At 37.6% G+C, this 9,518-nt stretch overlaps 1 protein-coding gene and 1 long non-coding RNA gene across 2 annotated transcripts in view; both read left to right on the top strand.

The window, feature by feature from the left end:
• gxylt1b (glucoside xylosyltransferase 1b) overlaps nucleotides 1-3,935 on the top strand; it is an 8,415-nt gene extending 4,480 nt beyond the window's left edge. The window contains exon 7 of the mRNA XM_014016971.1: nucleotides 2,567-3,935. Within this exon, the coding sequence (XP_013872425.1) occupies nucleotides 2,567-2,752 (186 nt within the window). The 3' untranslated portion in view covers nucleotides 2,753-3,935. The remainder of the gene's footprint in view (nucleotides 1-2,566) is intronic.
• Nucleotides 3,936-5,929: 1,994 nt separating this feature from the next.
• The window catches only part of LOC106523530 (uncharacterized), a 70,581-nt gene continuing 66,992 nt past the window's right edge, over nucleotides 5,930-9,518 (top strand). The window contains exons 1-2 of the long non-coding RNA XR_001310907.1: nucleotides 5,930-6,018; nucleotides 6,288-6,364. This is a non-coding gene — a long non-coding RNA (uncharacterized LOC106523530). The remainder of the gene's footprint in view (nucleotides 6,019-6,287; nucleotides 6,365-9,518) is intronic.

The raw sequence follows: 9,518 nt of genomic DNA, 5'->3' as shown, positions 1-9,518 counted from the left end.
CCCCCCACCCACCCAATATATAAAATTGAGGGGTCGTATTAACTACGGGAGTATATTTTGACCATTATTCCCAAAATGTACTACCACAGGAAGTTTCAATATTTTCTTGTATACAGCCGAAATACGTGTACGGCAGGTCAGTTTCACATTTAATTGGCTTCACCACACTTAACATTCCAGATATCTGAAATTTGTTTTATGACTAAACATATTTGCTGGGTTCCCACGGGTCCTTGAAATCCTTGAAAGTTTGTGAATTAAAAAAAACAATTTCAAGGYYCTGGAAAGTTTGTGAAAACAGCCAAAAATTACACTTGTCCTTGAAAGTCCTTGAATGTTTTTTTGGGAATTGAAATTCTCTATTCACATGACTGATTTTCATCATCTTTAAAAATTTTTTTTATACAATTTAATAATAAAAAAAACAACTTACATTTGTTGCAGTGGATAACTCAGGATTACAGTAACCTGACGTCATTGTTTCTGACTTAACAACTTCCATGTTGTTCAGTTTTTCATTGAATTTACATGATATTAGACCTGTTTATTGGTAACATTCTGCAGTAGCAGTAGGTAAATGCTGTTGCGCGTGGTTCTTTAATTGAGGAAATTGGTACTGGAAAGTCTTTGAAATGTCCTTGAATTCGATGTTGGCCAAGGTGTGGGAACCCTGTATTTAATATTTAAATGAGCGATATATATAAGACTCAACTAATGCAAGTTATATGACCCACCCCGTCTGTAAAGTGGGTGTCTGGACTAAAAAAAATTGCTTATAACTCAAAAACTATTCAACATAGGAGCTTAGTTAGCTCTGATGAAATCTGCTCTGGTGCACTGTTGTTTTGCGTACATGCGGGGGTCATATATGCTACTAGCTTAATAAATACTTTTAATGTTTCTGCTGTCAATCATCACTCTGTGCCCCACACCCTCCCAAGGCCAATACTAAAGGGGAAACACTGATACAAGTCCAGGGTTCCTGCAGATCCTTAAAAAGTCTTAAAAGGCATTGAGTTCATCAATCCAAAAATAAGGCCTTAATTAGCCTTAAAATGTCTTAAATCAATCTTTCAGAAGTCTTAAAAATGTTAACACATTGTAAGTAGGATGATTTTAATTCATCTCAAATATTAAAATAATTGGTAAAAATTATTTTTTAAAATATTCTCATTCAGATGTTCCCCTTTGACATCACTTCCTGTTATTTCACATGAAAATATCTCAGTTGTTCATCTGAGCAATGTGAAATTTGTTTTGTAATGTGTTAATGTTGTCTTTCCAAAAATGCGTTCACTTGCAAAAAAATTGATGTCACGGGCACTTTAAGGTTTCATCTACAGCAAATTGGGGTTAAGACCCCACTGTGGGTCCTAAAACTCCAAATTTTGGGACGTTAGAGGATTTCCAGAAACTAAATTAAGGTTAAAACTGACTGCTAAGAATGTTTCTGCTATAGTTGATGAAAAGGCAGGTAGATATGGATAAAAACAATTGGTCTATTAGTAATTTTTGAATACTTCAACCAAAAATACTTCGATTCATGGGTTTCTGCCAGTTTTTATTTTTTGTCATTTGTATTTATTATGAAATTAGTCTTAAATTTAATTTTACTTGGCATTAAAAAGTCTTAAAAAGTCTTAAATTTTACTTGCTTTAAACTGTAGGGGAACCCTGAAGTCGTGTAATTGAAGTGGAGCTACAATATCCTTCATTTTCTCTCAATTTTTACTTTCAAAATGGGTAAAACACATGAAACTGAGTTTAAGAGAAGCTCGTTAGTTAAAGTAGATTCCCACTAAAATGCTGAAACAGAAACATCAAACTGATTTTCTCGTAGAAAAGGTTTTCACTGATCGCTTTGATCAAATGCATTTCTAATCACCGCAAATCTGCAGCCGTTTCTCATCTTCTGTTAAATCCTGAGTTAATATTTGACTTGGGTTGAATTTCTCTGCGTAGTTTTCTAACTTTGATCATTATTCCATCGGCTTGTATTCCTGATATAAGACATAGAAGCTCAACCAGCAGGACTCCTCTCTGTGTGCATCTCGGACCCCGCCCCACTCTCTCGAGCCCGAAAAGCAGCTGTTAATTTTTTACAGCCGGCGCATTTAGAGCTGGAATCTGCACGCGAGCATTACCGTCAGCAGCACCGAATCAATACAACAACTGTAAATGCAGCTTTACGAGCGGCGGGGCGTGCGTCCGCTCGTTAAAAAACCCCACTATTCTCTTTGTGACGCTGTATCACGGAGCCGGCCGCCAAGCAAATGAGCTGGCATAAAAATGTTAATCCCCCTTTGATTTCCTCGGAGCGTTGTAAAGGCCCCTTCATTACTGGGAAGACCTCTCGGGTTATTACTGCACCCTATAAGCCTATAGCTTTAAACGCACTCCAACACAGCAGAGCACTTTATGTTGAGCCTCGCAGATTCGTCGTCCCCACAGGACCCCCCCCGCTCGCCTCGCTGCGCTGGGCTTTTTTCCATTTATTAGTCGTCAAAGTTGAACAAACCCCTCAAAACCTCACCATGAATCTAACGAACCTTTTGCTTTGTTCCAGTATTCTTTTGGCACCGACCCCGTCGCTTCTTTGTTGCACCCGTTGGGGGAGGAGCTACAGAAGACGACGCACACCTACTGTGGCAAATCGCACACTCTCCTCACTAAGAGACTCTCTCTCAGTTTAGGCAACATCAGGAGAACATCCACAAGAGCGGTAAAAAAGACAGAAGACTCCACAAGCTAACTTTCCAAAGGTTTGAGCATCTTTTATGTTTTTTTTTCTTTTCTTTTCTCGGAGCGTGCCGCACAGAAAAGCGAGCAGCTACAGCTTGGTAAACAAGCTCCTACCTGGCAAACTGACAGGACTGTTGAGCCGTGAGACTTTGATACAGAAGACGACCACGGTTTGAGATTCTGCTCTGCTGCTTTGAAGCTCAATAAGCCAGCTGGGATTGTGTCAGTGTGAGACTAATAACCGCTCCCCTCGTAGAAACCGCTCTGGAGGTGGATGACGTAAAAACCCTGAAACCTGCGCGAACCAGAACCGTGTAGACACTGATGACGAACCCAGAAGTTATTTTTTAGTTCATTTTAATACAAAATGTTTTTATTTTGAGAAAACCTCTTTTATTTGTTCATTCTTCTTGTCGTACTTTTGTTTACTGGCAGAAGTAAAAGGTAGTTTCCATATTGGAGAAGTCTTAAAATGCAATATGAAATGTTTTCCTCTTGGGGAAATTTGTGAAACTCTTATTAAAAGAGGTAAAAAAAAAAAAAAAAGGTCATAAAACTGGATAAAAGGCTTTCTGGAGGGCTCAGGTCTGAAATAAATTTTACAACTGGATCAATTTTTTTAATATTTAGAGGTATATCAAGAGAATATGGGTAAAATTTATTGTTTAGGGCTATATATATATATATAGTGTCTTACTAGGCTGTGATAGTTGGTCGGCTTTCAAATGTCTTTTTTGTGACACTGGAACTCAAAAGTTGATTGAATTGAAACTTTCGATCCATGCAGAGTGTTTTTTTCTTCTTTTTTTTWAATCAAAACTTTAACTTTACACAGAAAGCTCAGAGATCTGCTTCAAACACCTCTTTAAGATGCTTCTGCTCGTAGATCATCTATGGAGCCGCCCACGTTCTCCGAGGATGTGAAGAAACGCTGAACCAAAGGAGGTGACGTTTAGCACATAAAATGTTTTTTTTTTCTCCACAAACTGCTGACAAATGATCTGTATAAATTAACTGACAGGTGCTGACTTTGTGAATAAGTTCACTTCTAATACCAAAGATTTAATATTATGATTGTTTCCGCACCACTGAATGTTGATTTGCAATGTTTGTTGTGTATGTTGCAGTACTACTGTATATCTTTGTGTTTATTATTATTATTTTTTTATATTAAAGCTCTTTTCAAGTATGTATATTTTTGCACAATATCTTTTAACCACCAGAGGGCAGGAGTTTTTCATTGTTTAGAACAGAAAGTTTGAAAGAAACAGTCCAAAACACCAAGTTTCTTTTATTTGTTCCGATAATGAGTAATAAAATATGCTTTTATTGCTTTTAAAGATMTACTTTCAAGATTGATGCCATGTTTCTAACACTTTTGTTGACAGATCAGTGGATTTTCCAATAATCTATGAGAAGGCGAGCCCATACAATGTTGTTCCCGCCTCAGCTGAGGTGCTCATAAAGCGTAAGTTATGGACCAATAACAGCCCTGTAGGTGCCCGTCTCTGCCATTGATTAAAGGCGATGAGTTTATGCTTATTCCCATTAAGGTGGGGCATACAGTTGTCCATTCACAGCTCCAGAGGTGGTTTTGATTTATTACACTATAAACATCCTTCATTCATCACTATATATCCATATGAGAGCTTATCAATTACCTTTATTGACCTGAAGCAACATGTAACATCCCAGCTCCTTAGGGACGGGGCAGCGGAGGCTCGAATCGAGCCCCGGCGCTGACAGTTCATCTCCCACGGTTTAATTTTCCAGAAACTCTGGAGTTTTATATCGTGATAAATTACCCACGATTGGATTTCTTTTCTGTCATCTTTTGTGCCGTCTAAAATGAATACATGACCTCCAGCTTTCAGAGATGGGTCGAGTGGAAGACGCTTGAAAAATGGGGACATTGTATGGTTATTGAACATAGGTGTTTGTGTGTGGTGGACAAAGAGAGAAATAATAGGGAAGAAAATCCAAGTAAGGTTGGCCATTTTTTGGCTATTGTTGCCGAGGAGCAGATATGAGCGATTTCAGGGAGGACAGAGGGGCGGCTGATGGAGTGGGTTCGGGGATGAAAGAAGAAAAAAGGCTGTCATCGTCGATACGGCAATTAGGGTACTTTGTGGCGTCGGAGCTCGATCTTTTGGAGGCTGCCTGAAAACAAGAGTTGAACCTCCAAATGGGATCATCAAAAGAGGGAGAAACAGACGGCTTTTAGAGCAAACAAACATGATGTGTTCTTTGATGACACGGTGTAAATCAGCACTAATGTAACAGTGCCATTCATGCTACGAAGCCCCCACCGAGCAAAGGAAAAGACCCTTTTTAGAGAAGCCTGTTCTCTCCTGAGTGTGGCGTGATCAGGCTGCTTTTAATATTCAAGGTTAAAATGTGGCCATCATCGCTAAGTAATAAGAAAACACATTGTCACATTAAATCCTGAACCAAAATGGATCATGTGGCACTGCTAATTGGGCAAAAAAGTCTGCTAATTAGGAGACACTTAATGAAATGTTATTAATTTAAAGCAGAATTATGCTGTTAAAACTCCATCCCTTAAAATGGCACAGATTTCTTTTCTATAAGTGACTAAGGTAACAACATATCTGATGCTTATATAATAAAATATAAAATGTTTGCATGAAAGGCTATATTTTTGAGATTGCAGCTTTAAATTTGGTTTGGATTTGTCCTTTTTCTCCTCCTCCTTCCTGATCTTCAACACTGAAAATATCTACTATCTAAATCTACTGCAGGTGAGATACTGATTACTGCTAACAACTCCACAGAACATCAAACATTCCAATAGGAAGCATTTGGCATTTTTAAAATGAAAGAAATGGGATTTATTTATTCTGAAAATAATGTGAAATTTCTTATATGTGAGCGTTTTAAGGCCTTATTTATAGAAGTTAGGAATATTTATTTATTTATTTGTTGACCAGCAGATAGGTGATGAATTCTCATTCACTTTGATTTGGACAAATTAAACAAAGATAAACAAAACAGGTCACATGACAGCACGTGCACGCATAAGTCACGTGACTTTGCGATTAGCTTCTGCTGAAAGGACGAAACTAATTTCTGCACTTGGCGTTTTGGTAGGTATTGACTGAGTAAATACTTTCTTTGTGAAAAATACAAATAAAATGTATACTATATAAAATATATATTTGAATGTATAAAATATATATTACAGAAGTGCCTAAAAGCTAGCTGGGTGTGCTACGGAAGTACCGTAATAGAAACCGGAAATATCTCCTTTCACAAGTAAGCAGATTTTTATCTTTTTACCTTAATGTGAATGACACCCAGAAATGAACTAAAGTAACATTTTAGATGTAGCTTATAAAGCCGATGTAATGGCTGTTAATTATTTACCTGACTTGAATATATTGGCTTCTGCGCTATTGCTACAAGGAATGTAGCACTCTGCTAAACCATGCTAAAATTTAGCACTGCTAGCTGTTAATACAAGCTGTTGTTTTGGATTATGTAATATTTACACAGTGTAAAATTTTATTATGTTTTATGTTTAGGTTTTCATTGCACAAACCTGACCTGTGGAGAAGATGGTTTAGCCGTGGACGACTTTCATCCTGCAGAGTTTAATCAGGTGTGCACGAACGTTTTGCAAGTGTTGACTAGATTACTGTTAAATATTCATACATATGTCATTAAATTAGCTGAAAATTCATCAACTAAGTGAAGTCACAATTATTTAACTAACTAAAACCATTGACTGACTTTGGATCCAGTTTAGATCAGTCTTCAACCTGCTGGTGCATGTTTTGGATTTTCCCCATGCTTCATCACATCTGACTCAAATAAATGATGACTTGACCAACTGGCTTCTGCTAAACTTTATAGCATTAAGATAATTCTTTTGAATCAGGTGTGCCGAAACAAGAAAACAGCTAAAACATGCATGACGGTCATGATTTAGATCAGTGTTTCCCAAAGATTTTCTGAATTAATTACATTTTTGCCTTAGTTGTTACAAATGAGTGAGGTTAGTATATTTAAAATGGATAAATGAAGTATAAAAATATTGTTACTATGCCCATGTTTTGTTGACCTGATGCAAATGTTTATCATCCAAAAATAGTTGGGGGCACAGGTCTCTGCTACTGTTATTTTATGGGTCAAAAAGTGAAAATTTTGGGAACCATCTCACTTTGGTTCCCAAAGTTGGGCTTGGGACCCAATTATGGGTCATGAAGCACCTTGGATAATCTCCAGAAATCAATTTAAAAGGTAATAAAATAATAGCAGATGTAATATTTTCCCTATAATTATTACAAAAACACAAAATAAGTAAAAAAAAAAAAAGTATTTATATTTGTGTACACACTGTTTAGATTGTCAAAAATCCTGTGTTTTTAGGGTTATTAATGAAGTTCATGTACTCAGACCAGTAATATTTGGGGTCACAAGTTTTTGCCATGGATATTTTGTGGGTCAGAAGATAAAAAGTTTGGGAACCACTGATTTAGATCATCATTAGTTATAACAGATTTTTWTTTATCTAGCTGTTTTAAATGATTGTTGAAATAAATGATTAATATAGTAATGTATTGCAATGAATTTACACAGAATTTGTGATATAGATCCAGTTGTGCTTGCTGGTAATTACATAGTCACTTTACCATGGTAACTTCTTCACATTGTCATAAAATGTAAACAATGAGTGGGATAGGCGATACATTTGAAAACACAGAGGTGGGAGTGTGATGGAGTGGCCATTTATAGCTTCATTTGACAAAAAGGTCACAAAAGTTTGCTGATGATTTGTTGTATGAATTATTGAAGACTCTGCTTCTTAATGTAACGAGTTAGTTTTGGGCAAAATCATATTTTGTGCAATTGATCATCAGTAAAATTCAAYAATTAATATTTTCCACTTTGMACTTTAAYTRTTGTCATGTGATGACATATTTTTTGTTACACTATCACTATCAGGAGCAGCTAATGCTAACTCTACGAACTTCTTTAAGCATCTGAAAAACCAGCATAAGCCAGAAAATGCAGGCCAAAAGCCCACAACATTGGCCACATGCAACTACAATTGTCATCTTTTAATCAGCGTTTTATTCATTATCGGCTAAATGCCACAAAATTGCCCAACCCTATGTAGAATACATCACTTTACAAATGATCAGTGAAATAAAATGTATGGTTAAAACACCTCAGGTGGTTTTGAAAGTGAAGTGGAAYGCAGCAGATCAAGCTGCGTCAATTTTTTTAAGAAGTCAAAATGGATTTAACGACTAAAGGCATCATTGAGCTGGCGAAGCAACAAAAAGATGTCTGGTAAAAGGTACCAAGCTGTCACTGTCTTAGATTCATTTTACCAGCTGGAATATCTTAAAGTTAATGTGGAACTCAAATGAGGACACGTCATCAGATGGATGCAGCTCTGAAGCTGAAACAAAGATTTGAAAGATGCTTCAGATACAAACTGAACGAGTCTCCGTAGCTTCATCGCGCTGTCGTCATTTTCACACAAAGTTATTGATTAGATTTTTTGTGGAGCTCTGCAAGAGATCAAATTGTTCTTTGGAGCCAAATGTGGTTTGTTCTAATGGCTCACCACTGGTCTCTAAGTTAATAAATTATTCATTAAAACCTATTAAAGCAGAAGTTGAATTTCACAAAGCCCCTGTTTCGGTCCAGACTCTGTGAACTTTTACTTTTATTCCTAGTTTTTTTTTTCTTTTCTGTGTGTGTGTGTTGAGTTTTACACTTGTGTCTTCCACACATGTTCATGCTGACACTCACCGGGTTCAACATTGGAACATGCTTGTCATACTGTACCCTTAGCTTGCACAGCGGGGGGTCATTTACATGCTGTAATAGGGTCTACGTGTCAACCGCAAACAGAATGTCATGTTCAACATTTCGCATTTACACATGTGCAACTCCGGGCTCCGTGTGACGCCCAGCCAGATGGAATATTACATCTTTGCTCAGGCTTGACGCAGACTTTGCTTCGGTGATTCGCTCAGATGAAAAGACCGACAGAGAAACTGGCGGGTTTCACCACAGATTGCTTTATTTACCTTACAGCCTTATTTACTGCCTTTTGTTTGTCAGGTTCTGCCAAGCCAAGCGATATCTGTCCAGAAATCATTTCAGGGAGCCCACCATCATCCGTCTGTCTGCCAAGTGTGCTTTCTTTTACCCCTCTATCCTTTATGTCTTGGAGCCCAATTTCTTCAAGAAATCTACCCCCGTTGTCTGACCCAGTTTCTCATCCTGTAATATTATTTTCTCTCCTGCATCAAGAGGACTGAAAAAAAAAAAAAAACTTTTAAGCATACGCCTGAACACAAAAATACCTCATGTGCTCACCAATCAGAGGGATGCGTTTCTGAGGGAGGCTGTTCGACAAATGGAAGCGGAGTGCTTTGAAGATTTCAACAAAACTGCACCTCCAAAACATTTTCAAGAACTCCGCTCGAGTCTGTTCGAATTGCTGGCCTAGGGGATACAAGCTGCTTAGCGTTGTGCTCCACCGCAGGCGCACACGCTTCCAAAGCAGGGTGTTACGATACAGCAAAACACGTCCAAGGACGACGAGAGCATTAGTGTCTTTTCAAACACCTGAGCTCGCCTGCGACCAAATTAGGCTTCACTGGTTGGACGGTTTTAAAAAAAATGTGGGATTCAGCAGCTGTAGTGCAACTTTCTGGTTTTAAAGGGGAAATATCATGTAAAATCAACTTTTTTTGAGTTTTATATTATGTTATAATGTTATACTCTCATAA

The sequence above is a fragment of the Austrofundulus limnaeus genome, unplaced genomic scaffold (assembly GCF_001266775.1).
Source record: "Austrofundulus limnaeus strain Quisiro unplaced genomic scaffold, Austrofundulus_limnaeus-1.0 Scaffold158, whole genome shotgun sequence".
In the NCBI taxonomy this organism is placed as follows: Eukaryota; Metazoa; Chordata; class Actinopteri; order Cyprinodontiformes; family Rivulidae; genus Austrofundulus; species Austrofundulus limnaeus.
This window is presented reverse-complemented; position numbering and strand designations above follow the sequence as displayed.